The 14188-nt window shown below is 48.8% G+C and overlaps 1 protein-coding gene across 1 annotated transcript; it reads right to left on the reverse strand.

Moving 5' to 3' along the window:
* Positions 1–1637: 1637 nt before the first annotated feature.
* On the reverse strand, positions 1638–3988 carry LOC133921361 (protein NRT1/ PTR FAMILY 1.2-like). Its single transcript, XM_062366204.1, has 4 exons — positions 3864–3988; positions 3521–3738; positions 2845–3401; positions 1638–2717 (listed from the first exon to the last, which is right to left on the reverse strand). Exons 1-4 carry the CDS (start codon positions 3940–3942, stop codon positions 1811–1813), a joined length of 1761 nt encoding a protein of 586 aa, XP_062222188.1. The 5' UTR covers positions 3943–3988; the 3' UTR covers positions 1638–1810.
* Between the last annotated feature and the right edge of the window lie 10200 nt (positions 3989–14188).

Consider the following 14188-nt stretch of genomic DNA (forward strand, 5'->3'; position numbering starts at 1 on the left):
TACCTTCTTAGATAGGTTGCAAGTACTTTGATCGGTACAGTAGGCATACTAGATTAACCTAAAACACGTCTAGATATAATTTGATATGGGTTTATTGTGTTATTTTTGGAGCCGAAATAGTTTTTTTTCCTAATTCACCTCCCTCTTAGGACGTCACTGATCCCTTCAAGAGTGGGATTAGGCGAGCGGGAGCAGGAGCGGGGGCAGTGGCGGCCCGATGCGCCATCACTGTGGAGGCCATCATGCGGTGGAAGAGATGGGCTCGATACTTTTGATTTGATTATGGAGTGGGACTCGGCGAGTGGGCGCGGGACTAGGAGTTGAGCTGGGATGTTGAGCCTAGCTATTCTACACTTGGAACTGCTCCCATACCCTTCTCCTGCGCCTGCTAGCCAAGCATGCCTTCGCGCGCATCACTTCGTCCTTAGCTCGACGCTGACACACTTATCACCGACGATTGAGCCACCGCCACCTCTGTTCTCTGTAGACTGCGTTTAGCTGGGGGTCAGCGGCAAGAGCATCAACGCATGCACGCGGATCCATTTGAGGCACATGTGGCAAATGGCGATGACCGGGAGGTGGCCAGTAATGGCACATGGCGACAACTATTACGGTGGCGATGCACGCACGAGGACAAGGCGGAGGAGCACGGGCTTTGGCTGGACAAAGGCATGGTAAGCTGCGGCGGGCTAAGGGGAAACCGGCTGCAGGCATTATTACCTTATTTGAGAGAGGTTAAGGCAGTTCAGTTGGAAGAGATGCACTTCAAGTTTTCCACACAAATGGATACCCTTAGTGCAGTTCGATTTAAATGTGCACTCCCATCCTATTAAATATATGTGTGACTTATAATTTGTACAGTCAAACAATTCTATCTAAAATTGTCATTATGGACATTAAGATCAACCATATCAAAATGATAAATGTGGGGGAACATATTAAAATAATATATTTTTCTTTAATTTTATTAGGTTTCAGGATCATGTAAATATCCAAAACCAACATTTTCTTTTGCTGGGTGGAGTATATGATGTATAAGCATAGTTATACAAATATACCTATAACACTTTCATTTTAAGATGCATGTCACAAGCGGGGCGAGATACAGATACCCTAGAGTTTTTATTAGGTGGACTTTATATATTTGTGTACGAGTACTGCTATGTTAGTGAGGCCAATAATATCTGAAATTACAACTTTATATATCTAATGTTAACAAGTGGTTCATTGTACCTCCCAACACACATACAGCCCTGTTTGGCTACCCTGCAACTTGATTATTTATAGCTACCCTGGCGTTTTGATTCAAAAGTTTGAATTCAATTGCATTGAGAATTTAGTTGTTAAAGAAACAATTGCATAATTTCAAAACTTTGTTTGGAATGAAATGTTTTTGAAATCAAACTCCATCAGATGAGTTTGCCCCTTGACTCTAAGTAGATCATCACACACTAGAGCTGTTGGCGGTGGCGCTAGCAGCTACATCAAAAAGGCGTTGTTGAGATGAGGGGAGGGAAACGTGAGGTGGGGAAGTGGGAAGGGGAGCATGGGGGAGCACATGGCCGGCTTGCGAGATTGAAGTCCTCTCTAACTTCATTGGCAAAAATCTATATAATATATGCATATGGCGTTGCATATTCACAACAATCTATAGAACACTAGGTCCCATAAATTTATTTTTTGATGAAAGGATTATCTTTCAGTAAGAAAATATCAACATTTAAGTTCACATACACACACAATTCAAACCAGAGAGGGAGAGAAGTGCCCACAGTGCTCACGCAGCCACCAAGGCTTAAAATGGCTCAATCTAACGAATTGCCGCCTTGTGCTGCTGCTCTTCCTTGGCGTCCTCCACTGCATCGGCCGCCACCACCCGATTCTGCCCCTCCTCGCCGTACGCCCAGCCGCACACCACGAAGTACACCACGTTGGCCGCGCACAGCACCGCGAGGACCAGGTAGTAGTAGTCATAGTGCCCCTTGTTCAGGTTGCTCACCAGCCAGCCGTCGCGCCCGTCCCTTCCGGTCGCCGCGCCGATGATCCCGACGATGGCGCTGCCCAGCACGCCGCCGAACCCAAGGCCGAGCGCCAGCAGCGACACACCGATGCTGGACATGGTCTTGGGAAACTCGGAGTAGTAGAACTCGATCTGCCCGATGAGGTTCAGTCCCTCGGCGAGGCCGCTCAGGCAGTGCTGCGGCACCAGCCGCATGGCTGACATGTGAACCGTGCGCCCCGAGTGCGGGCCGAAGTCCCGGAGCCCCTCGGCGATAGCGGCGGCGCGGCGGACGCTCTCGGTGTGCGCGGCCACGGCCATGGCCACGGCGAAGAGCGCCAGTCCGGCGCCCATGCGCTGCCGCAGGCTGAGCCCGAGCGGGTGACCGGTGAGACGCGACAGGGGCCGCACCAGAGCGCGGTCGTACACGACCACCCACACGGTGAGCGTGAGGATGCTGAATACGCCGAAGGAGGCAGCAGGGATCTCCAGCTTGCCCATCTGCCGCTCCATCGTCTTCGCCTGCAGCACCGGGAACATCTGCTGCCCGATGATCACGCCGGGCATGATGCCCGTCGACCATATCGGAAGCACGCGGATGGTGGCCTTCGCGTCCTCCACCTGCTGCACCGTGCACAGCCTCCACGGGTGGCACGCCGTCCCGTCGGGGCTGAGCTCCTTGCCCGGGTTCCTAAGCACGCATGCCCGGTTCAAGTACCTGCGCCATGAACAAAGCCATATTAATGTCACAACACAAAACCATGTAACGGTTTCACCTTTGCACACATCTGACATCTGTGCGGTGCTTAATTAAGATCATATCTTTGTTGGCAATAGTCCCGTACCTTAGCTTGTTCGTGGGAGTCCTGGGATTCGAGCCTGCTTTGTTATAGAAGCTCGAGGAATCGGCCGTCTCCAGCGGCAAGGGCTCGTGGCGGTTCTTGTAGCTAGCGACGAGCACCTGCACGAGCCCGACGAGCACGCTCCTGTCGGCCTCCGCCTTGAGGTAGAAGGGCGAGCCGATGAGGAGCAGCGTGAGCGCGGTGACCATGAGCACGACGGGCACGGCGAAGCCGACGACCCAGCCCTTGGCCTGCTGGATGTACACGATGACGGTGGCCGCGAACACGATGGAGAGGCCCAGCACGGTGTAGTACCAGTTGAAGAAGGTCTGCAGCGTTCTCACGTTCTTGGCGCTGTTGTCCCGCTTGTCCAGCTGGTCCGCGCCGAACGCCAGAGCGCACGGCCGGATGCCTCCCGACCCGACGGACATGAGCACGAACGACGTGAACAGCAGCGGAAGCTGCCACGGCACCAGCGCGCACTCCCCCGGCCGCGCGGCGCACTCCGGGGTCTTCTTGAACACCGGCAGGATCGCCGTCAGGCACAGCAGGCACATCCCCTGATGCATGCAACACGCCACCAAGACCAACAATTAGCATGCCGATCGTTCGTTTGCGACCGATTGGGCTGCCGGCCCGGTACTGCACGGAACGCGGGGTTGAGCTGATGTGCGCTTACGAAGAGGCTGACGAAAGAGCCGAGGGCGATGACCCGGAACCGGCCGAGGTACGCGTCGGCGAGCACGGCGCCGAAGATGGGCAGGAAGTTGGAGAGGGCGTTCCAGAAGTAGAGCACGACGGTGGCGAGTGCGCTCGACATGCGGTACCGTTCGGTGAGGTACAGGATCATGTTGGCGTGCAGGCCGAAGGTCGCCACCTTCTCGAAGATCTCGTTCGCTGCCACAAAATCCCCATCAGGCCAAACAACTCACACATACTAACCATGTACGATGAAGCTTCACTCAATCAAAACGCGATACGAAAGGAAACAGCGTTGCGGCACGGTTGCCTGATTGGCTTACAAATGATGAACGGTATGGTTCTGAGGCCTCCCTTCTTGTTCGCCTTGGGGAGGGCTTCCTCCATGGCTGAGACCTCCATGCTCAAGACGGAGCGCGCAAGGCTACGACCGGCACTGTGCACAAGCAACAAGAAGGGCTACCGAATATTTATACGCAAAACGTATATATGTACGGCAGTGGCCACTGGTGAGTGGTGATCCCAGTCCCGGTGCTCTCTCCCGAAAGGAAAACCGTTCAGGTTCAGAGCATGACAAGCTCCTAATTTCTGGCGGGTGTGTTTGCGATAGGTGATTAATCGACATGGATCTGTGATCGATCGGCATGGACAAACAAACACTGCCGTCAAGGCACGGCTGGCGACGGTAACTGCAGTGAGTTTTGCAGTGGACTAGCTGTTGCTAAATTTTAGCATGGGCGGGTAAGGGTGACACAAATTGTAGTTTGATTTTGCTTCAAAACATGGAGCATATTGATCTGATTTTTTCTTGACATGGATTTTAATTTGCTTTCCGACTCTAGTCTGATTTTAAAATGCTTTTATGTATCTAGTGAATTGAGAAGAACATACGATCTTCCCATCTGCACGAGCAAAGCGCGCCGGGGATGGGGAGATGGAGAGCATACTGGTGGTTAGTTAATTAATCATTTTCCTTAAATAAAAAGAAAGCATAGTTATTTAATTAATTTTCTAATTAAGGTGTGCATGTCCAAAGACTAATGTATGTACGTGCATGCATTAGCCTGGTCCTTATTTTTTATATTAGGAGAGGCACGGATGAAACTTTGATTATGTTTCTATTCTTGGTCAGATCCGTCTAACACGACGACTCACCTTTTGAGCAAATTAATCCAGATACAACGTGTTAAAAATGGTATCAAATCGTCAATAGTACAAGTAGTGGGGAAACATATGTTTTGCTATATTTCATGCCTAAAACAGAGCAACTATCAGTTGATGAATGTCAGTGATCTGATCTCCATCCTACGACCATAGTTCTTTCATCTTCCTCTAGTTCTCCCTGTACTATTCGTCTTCTTGCTCGAGCCAATATAATTTGCCCACCCACCACCGCTGGGCTATCTCCGCTCACCCTCACCATCCTCCACCACCCACGGCTGGTATCGTCTCCGCGGCCTCGCCCCTTCTCTTGCCTCCTCTGTTAGGCCAGTCTCTCTCTTAAGACCTCTTCTAAGTCATGCGACGAAAGAACCCCTCAAATCATCAACCCCTCCCTGACCCCGCCCGTGGCTGCTGTTCTTCATCGCCTGATCGATGATCTCGTTTTCAGCATCTGATCATTAGGAGTGTGGGAAAACATAATATAATGTAGCGGAGCAAGCCGCGGTTTCCCTCCCCATCGTTGCCGAGTGACCACCACCTCTTGCAGGTTGGACGACGACGTACGGTCGAGGGTGCGTCGCAGGTTGGGCAAGATGGCGAAGGTGCAGCGCCTGACGCCGCGGAGCTTGGGCAGGCTAGCGAGCGCCTGCATGCGCTTGGGAGTGTGGCGTAGGCTGAGCATAGCATCGGAGGCGCGCACGATGCCGGCCGGAGCCCGGAGCTTGGCCATGGCCAGGCAAAACGATGGAGGGCGTGGTGTCAGGCTAGATTCTAGCAACTACGGATGAACAATTCGATTTTCTTTATTCTACCAAAGGTTGAACGTACACCTAATCAATTGCTAAGGACGCTGGACGCCACACATATATTTGGATCATGCTCCATCTGGTCAATTGCTAAGGACGTCGTCCGACCTATCGCAGTTTGCTATTTTCTCATATATTCCCCACGCATAAAAATATAGCTGTGGTAGGAGGAACTAGGAATATATAGGAAGTATACCTAGGGCCGGGTGCATTTGGCGCCACAGAATTTCGCGCACTAGCTCGAGTGCACAACGTACGCGACATTTTACACGGCCCATTTCACTTTTATCGTATCACTGTACGTCTGGTCGCGCCAAGACCGGACGGAAGGGCCTGCACTGAACATGCGTAAAACATAGGATACATCACCTTGACCGCTTCATTGGATACATCACATCCGGAGCTGTCTTGTCCCTCGCCGAAAGAACGCCCACAAGGCTTTACATTCCGAGCCCCGGCCCTTTGATTAATATCTTTTCGTTGGACGTTGCTATACAGGAAAGATGGATATGAGCGGCACACAACATGCATGAGAGCATCTTGCTTTGGCGCCCTGCGGTGGATTCCACCGAGGTCGCAACTCGCAACCAAAAGTGATGAAACACACTCGAAAGCATGATTTGTCCGCAGCTGAACCACGTCAATTGTGTCGAGCCGTTTGCGATTGGCACACCAAGATAAATACATGAGCGAGCGATGTGTGAATTAAAGCGGATGGGATCGATCGAAACTGTGGAGGAAAAAGATCAATTCTCTTTAATTATGGATGGAGCCGGCAGCGACCGGAAGTTCGGCCCGCAGGTACGCGTCAAATGATTGCCGTACGCACCGGTTCAACAATCGAAACGTTGGGGGTGACAAGAAACTGGCAGGTCGCTCGGTTGCCGCGTGAAAAGATTGCAACAAATGCACCGTGAATGGGAAACATCTGGTACCATCGACCGCGTGCGTCGTCGCGCAAGAGAGGCCGCGCGCGCGCCGCATCCGTCCAAACGTGTCGTCGTCGGGCAGCAGCTCACTCAACGGCCGGCCGGCCTCGATCGATCAGCCGCTGCATGCACGTATGATTGCAGCGTGATAAAACAGCATAGCCGCCGCTGCGGCCCACGGCGCGTGACACGACGACTCGTGGGCTCGATCGTCGCGTCAGGAGAGGAGACATATCCCAACCCCCGGAACCCCCCAACTAGCTGGAGCGCGCGCGGCGGCAGCGTCACCCGCATCGCGCGGATGCATGCATGATTCGCTAGCTCCAGCCAGGCGAGCCGCGCGCCCTGATCGGCGCGGTGCAAGGCGCCGCAGTAGCATACGTGAGACTCTATCCGCCCGTGCCGCGAAGGACGACGACGCGCGCGCTCCCGGGGAGGCTCCCGGTGAGCCGGTGATGATCTATGCCCGCACACCGATTTCGCATGATTGATCAGGCAGTCGCGTACGGTTCCGTGTATGCTGGCACGTGTGCTACGAGACGCAAACACGGCCAAAATCGTAGCTGCTCCATGTATGTCGTTTAGGGTCGAGGCGCCGTATATGTTGAAGCGGATCACCCGTACCCGTACGAAGAATCAAGCACTAAGCTACCATAACTGTAGCAGGCCATGGCGATGTATCTCCGCCTCCGGTCGAGACGCGCGAACGAACGCGCGTACGGCTCCTGATCGATCGATAGCTGTGCCCGGCCGGCCGGGCTTGGTATCACAACTGAAGTCAGTGGGTCGACCGACTTGCGTATGGAAAAGTCCAGCTGCTATCTAGCAGCTCCGGCGCGAAAGGCGTGAGCAGAGACCAGGTGAGTGCTCCTTCCGATGGCGTCTTGGGCTCTTGGCGTCACGTACGTACGTACGTAGCTGAGTGTAGGAGCGAGTGGGCGGATTCAACACGCATGCCGAGGGTGATGCGTGTCCAGTACCGCGGGTGTGAGTGCGGGGGCGTCGCCTGCGCCGGTGCCATGAGATTCTCAGAAGCAAGGTGACGAGCACCGGACGTCGATGCCCTGGATTTCACTCTTTCACGGTACTAGACTGATGACGACAAAAAGTCTTCTCTGAACTGATAGATGAAACAATGGGAAGCAATGATTTATGTCCTGTAATTAAGCCCTAAATATTTAGTCACGGCCAAACAATAGCTGGCAATATTTAGTCTCTCGCAGCTAAAACAATTTGAGAAGCAAGTAATTCTCCGATAAGAACAAGACCAACAGTTCCCGCCTTGTATCAAAACTATTGTCATGGGAGTAATAGTAGCTTGGTAAGAATATGATATCGTAGATTTTTGGTGGAGCACACATTCCATCCACATCAACACTCCCTCTCAACATAGACGATGAATATTTATCATTCACATCTTGCTACAAGCAGAACGATTCGGCGATAGCTTTCTACATCGAGGGTAATAGGCTTAACAAATTCGCCCATCGCTCAGCCATGGGCACCCGGGGGGGGGGGCTTCTACTCCTATGGAATGACACTTTTGTCGACATTCGTGATGTGGACATTCGTGATATGGTCCTGGGGGATCACCATATCAGCGCCACGGTGACAATTAAGGAATGCTTAACTTCTTACCTTCTGACTTCAATCTACGGGCCTTCATGTGATGCCCAAAAGTTGACCTTTTTGCAAGAAATTCAAGATATTAGGCCACCAGCAGGTCACAAATGGCTCATCCTCAACGATTTCAACCTTATCTATAGGGCACGAGACAAAAGCAACTGAAACCTCAATGGCAGCCTTATGGGACACTTCCGGTCGGCCTTAAACTAATGTTAACTCTAAAAAATTTATCTTCAAACCAAGAAATTCACATGGAGCAATGAGCGGCAAGACCCCACTTTGTGAGGCTCGACAGAGTTTTCTGCAATATAGAATTAAATTCCTCCTTAGATAACCATATCCTACATGCACTGTCTACCTCCTTATCCGACCATTGCCCGCTCCTTCTCTCAAACCAAAGTGGCCCACGTCGGCCGTGGTCCTTCAAATTGGAGAACTTCTGGACTAAAATCCCAAGGTTCATGGACACAGTGGCGAAAATCTGGAACTCCCTGACAACCCACCACAAGCATGTGCATCATATTTATCATAAAATGCTTCCTACAAGCCAACACCTCAGAGAGTGGAGCAAGAACATTGTCTCAGATGCAAAGTTGTAGTTACACATGGCACTTGATGTTATACTACAATTAGATACAGCTTAGGAAAGTAAAGGTCGCACTACATCAGAACACAAACTATGGACGCAGCTCAAAAGGAGGATTATAGGCCTAGCCATCATTGAACGATCTCGGAAAAGGCAAGTGTCACGCATCACAAACCTAAAAGAGGGCGACACTAACACAAAATATTTTCACCTTGATGTGAATTCAAGGCGAAGGAAAAATCACATTCAGTGTCTGCAAAAAGGAAATGGCTCAGGTTAGGTCATCATACATGTGGAAAAGGTCATGATCGCCCAAGAACACTTCACCAACATAATGGGCTACCCACCTATTCGCCCGGCGGACTTCAACTGGGAAGCCATGAACATACAATCCACTGACCTGCACTCCCTTGACGAGCCTTTCTCTGAGGAGAAAATTCGCGGTACCATCAACCAGCTACCCTCAGATAAGGCACCAGGCCTGGATGGTTTCATAGGAGCTTTCTTAAAGAAATACTGGGATATCATAAAGCATGACCTCATGTAGGCCATCAACACCTTCTGTGATCTATGTTGCACAAATTTTCAGATGCTCAACATGGCCAACATCATCCTTCTTCCAAAGAAGGAATAGGCAGATAAGATCAACGATTCTAGGCCGATTAGCCTCATTCACTCCATCACCAAGATTATTTTCAAGATCCTTGCTTTGCGTCTAGCTCCACACATGAACTCCATCATCTCAACTTGCCAAAGCGCTTTCATCAAATGTAGGAGCATACATGATAACTTCCTGGCAGTTAGGAATACAGCCAGATGCCTCCACCTGCAACAAGACACCCACCCTCCTTCTTAAATGAGACATTGCGAAAGACTTTGACTCAGTCCGCTGGAATTACATCCTTAACCTAATGCAATGGGTGGGGTTCCCGACAAGATGGCGGGATTAGATCTCTATGCTCTTTGCAACCTCATCATCGCGCGTGCTCATCAACGGCATCCCAAATGCCCCCATCGGCCATGGGCGTGGCCATAGGCAAGGTGACCCGCTATCTCCATTACTCTTCATCCTAGCAATTGACCCATTGTAACGTCTACTAGAGCTAGCAACAGAGTCTGGCATCCTAAGCTCATTGAATGGGCGTGCCCCATGGATGTGAATCTCAATGTATGCCGATGATGCAGCTGTGTTCATTAACCCAACGAAAGAGGACGTCTCAATCTTGGCTGAACTTCTGCATCTTTTCGGGGAGGCCACGGGGCTTTGCACAAACATCAATAAATCTTTGGTTGCATGTATTAGATGCGAGTCAATGGACATGGATCACATCTTGGACGATTTTTGGCCAAGCGCTCACATTTTCCAATTAAGTACCTTGACCTGCCATTAGCCATCAGAAGACTCCGCCACATTGACTTCCAACTGTTGTGGACAAAGCAATCAACAACTACATGAATTGGAATGGACGACTACTTGCTCCTTTTGGTCGCCTCACTATAGGACCAAGAATGGCGACTAGAGGGGGGGGGGGTTGAATAGACACCTCACAAATTTCTTTGATGGTATTCTCCTATCTTGTCACCTAACGCACCTCAAAATCAAAAGCGAAAGCACAAACTTAAGAAAGACAAGCTGCAACAAAAGATTCTCAAAGAAAGCTTAGCTCTCTTGGATGTAGATGAACACTAGGTTCCACTAAAACACATTTCACGAGTCATCGCCACATAAAGATAGCAACTTGAAGGAAGAAACATTTGCTCCAAAGAGAAGATCCATGAACAAGAAGTTCTTCGAGTTGATGATTTAGAGGTAAGGGAATTCAAGACCCACTTGTATACATTTTTATGTGATTTTTTATGACTGTAGCAATAAGAAGAACAACTTTCCAAGGTAGAAAAATCTCAACTCATCAACAAAAACAAAAATCACAAACAAAAAAGAAAAACTCGCTACGAAGCAAGTGAGCCAATAGAAGAAAACTAGAAGGAGATGAACACAAGAATCGAAGGAAACATGCACTTTATTTCTTGCAGATGTCAGCTCTCTTTTTGGAAGATTACAAGATATTTTTCTTACAAAAAGCTCTCACCTATTAAAAAGGCTAAGCTCCCCCTCTCCTTTCCTCTAAAACCTAGCACTCAAGCTCAAATGGTTGTCCTAAGCCTCCCACACAGCCCTACCTCTCTATTTATAGGCATAGAGAGGTAGCTTAGCCTTTAAGATTTCTTCTTTTCAAAATATCCCTCTTCCAATGGCCTCCTACCTACCACCGGGGTATTTTAGTCTGTTTTTCGCTCTATCCATCGAACGGTCATGGTGCCTTCATGACTTAGCTTTGTCTCAATACAAGCTTCACCATGATGTCATGTGTCCTCCATCCTTCCATAGTTTTGAGATCAAACCACGAAACTGCCTTGCATACTTCTCAAAGTGTGACTCACTGCCACTTACTTTCACCTCAAGCATCTTGATGTAGACACGTGTACTCCGTCTTACGATCTTGACCATCTCCAAGTCTCTCCCACTCCCGATCCCTTAGTCTGCCTTGTCACGTGCACCGGTATCCCCTTCTCTTGACTTCGTCAACACACCGTCTTCATCCTTCCTTCCATGCTTTGCTTAATCTCCACAGCTAAAATCACCCTTGACTCCACCTGGCCCTCTTGATCGTCTGGCACCAAGCACTCCGCTTGGCCCCGATTATCTCGCCGTCGCCACCAAGTTGCATCCATCACATGCACAACATTAGATAAGCACATGCATATCTACAACTACATTATAGATTAGTCCTATTCAAAATCCTCCGTCAATGCACATCTCAGAAAAAATCGTGAATGCCGATTATTCCGGCATTGTCACCTCCCTAGTGTCAGATCATCCGTCGTGTTCAATCTAGCAGACCGGCCATCTTGCAACCCTTCTGCAAGAAATGCTTTGGCATACACTTCATCCCATCGCGGACCATCCGGTGAGTTCACTTTCACCAGACTGCCGTTCTGCAACCTTTCTGCAAGAAATTATCCGACGTGTATTGCTCTCCATCGCCGGACCATCCAGCGAGTTTAAGTTCACCAGAGCCGACTTGCAACCTCTCTGCAAGAAATGCTCCGGTGTATATTACTACCCATAGCCGGACCATCCGGCGTGTACTTCAATTTTTGCTTCTGAGTTGAAAAGCTCCAGCGTGAACCTCTTCTGCATGCCGAACCTTTCGGCGTGTACAAAATCCCAAGCACCGGATCATCCAGCGTGTAAAATTTTCCTGGACTTAGAGATAAAAATGCAAACTCCATTTTCTCTAAAACTTTGGTTAGTCATGATAAAAAATGCAGTACATAACCATATTCATGCAACCCACAAATTAACAAACCAAAATAACAACATTATCAATCACTCATCACATATAGATCAATGCACATTTCAACTTGGTTTCTCACTCACCCTTGTCAAAGCAGTGATCATGTCACACCCAATCTTCTTCCTATCAGTTTTACGGGTGCCTAAACAAGTTCTAAAGGAGATTGATAGTAAACACAAGCAATTCTTGTGGACTGGAATTGAGGCTCTCACAGTGGGGGGGGGGGGGGAGTGTAAGGTCAATTGGAAACGCGTCACCTGGCCGATAGCAAAGGGTGGGCTAGGTATCATGCACCTAGGGAACTTTGCATGAGCACTACGCCTACGTTGGCTCAGGCAGGAAAAGCAGGCTCCGAACAAGCCATGGGCCAGAACGGAAATACCATGCAACGAAACAGACATGCAACTATTTGCAGCATCAACCATAGTAACCCTTAGCAATGGCTCCCAAACGGGCTTCTGGCAAGATGGGTGGCTGCAGGGCCGCCAGCCTAAGGACATAGCCCTGAACATTTTCGCTATCACCACAAAGAAGATAACGGTCCAAGAGGCTCTCACTGCCAATGCCCGGGTCCGTGATATAAACCTTTCATCTCCCAACATCATGAACCAATGCATTGCAGACCTGGTGCACTTTTGGACACTTGTACAACAACTACAACTACAACCATAATTGCCTGATGCCACAATCTAGAAGCTCACACACCATGGGCAATATAGTGCCTCTTCGACCTACTATGCGCAACTCTTCGGTACCACTGACACTAACTACAACACCTTGATCTGGAAAGTGTGGGCACTACCAAAATGCAAATACTTCTCTTGGCTAGTCGTCCAAAACCAATTGTGGACGTCTGACAGGTTAGCGGCTCGAGGGCGCCCAAATACCTTATATTGCCTCTTATGCAGACACACGTTGGAAACTGCCCATCATCTATTTGTGGAGTGCAGATACACACGACAGGTCTGGGAAGAAGTAGCACAATGGCTTGCTCAACCACAGTTACGACCTGCTATATGGAGCCAGAGTGACTCGATCCACCAATGGTGGACAACCATGGCAACCATACAAAACACGCTGAGGAAAGGACTCCAGATAGTCATCATCCCTCGTGTGCTAGAAGATTTGGAAGGAGCGGAACACACACATTTTTTAGTACAAAGAGCTAGTTGTAAACTCGTTGCTTTCAAAGATCAAAGAGGAAGCGATGACTTGGATCATTGTAGGGGCGAGGCACTTTAGGCGCATTGTATCGCGAGAGTAGGCTTTTGTATCGGCCGCTACGCCACTATGTAATTTTGCCTGTCTGGGCTTAAAACCCTCCTTTTTAATATAATTGGCAGCTCTCCTACTGATTTGTTTTTAAAAAAACTCCTAAGCCGTTTGTTAAATAGTCTTCCACTTGATTGGCTGAAGCCACATAACTTACTCTAAGTGTTCCATCATCCAATCCTTGTTTGATGAAGAAGCGATAAATCTCTACATGCTTGGTTCTATCATGTTGAACTAGATTATTAGCGATGCTCGGTTCTCTACATGCCACACCAAAGCTTCAAGGTACCTTCCGATAGCTTCAATTCAGATAATAAGTTTTTTTATCCATAACATCTCACTTAGGTCTTAGGCACACTAACATGGCTATATACTCTGCCTCTACAGTTGACTGAGAAACCACTTATTGCTTCTTGCTTCTCCACAACACTAGATTTCCTCCAACAAAAATGTTTCGTGAAAACTTTTTCATTAAACATTTTGTGAAAACTTTTTCACTAAAAGTATTTTGTGAAATTGGTGAAACTTTGTATCTAATTTTTTGTGGAAAATTTTCATGAAATTTTACTGTAAAAAATTTCTCACAAAAATATTTGTGAATCTTTTTCTTGACATTTTCTTTAGTCAGTTTCCTTTTTCTAGGTGGATTTCACATGGTTTTTTTCTCAATCATTTAAAGGGAAAGGAGAAACAGACCAACGTGCCACACAGGACGAAGTCTGAAAGGGAGATCGGTGGGTGGGACGCAACACTCCAGAAAGGGGATGTCAGGAGCTATGTCGGATGGTGCTTGAGGAGTCCTGCGAGCGAGCACGCTAATTAGCAGGCTCGAGATGAATGTGACATCATGATTTTTAGAATTTTAGAATATAGTAAAATTCACTATTTTTTTAAAAAATCTAATTA

Source organism: Phragmites australis, chromosome 1 (genome assembly GCF_958298935.1).
Source record: "Phragmites australis chromosome 1, lpPhrAust1.1, whole genome shotgun sequence".
In the NCBI taxonomy this organism is placed as follows: Eukaryota; Viridiplantae; Streptophyta; class Magnoliopsida; order Poales; family Poaceae; genus Phragmites; species Phragmites australis.

What these genes read in the sequence shown, in the direction of transcription:
- LOC133921361 (XM_062366204.1), bottom strand. Translation starts at nt 3,942, where the DNA reads ATGGAGGTCTCAGCCATGGAGGAAGCCCTCCCCAAGGCGAACAAGAAG. An exon ending in GCTCTTTCGTCAGCCTCTTC is followed by an intron (nt 3,402 to 3,520) that starts GTAAGCGCACAT and finishes TGCATGCATCAG; the next exon opens with GGGATGTGCCTGCTGTGCCT. An exon ending in ACTCCCACGAACAAGCTAAG is followed by an intron (nt 2,718 to 2,844) that starts GTACGGGACTAT and finishes TTCATGGCGCAG; the next exon opens with GTACTTGAACCGGGCATGCG.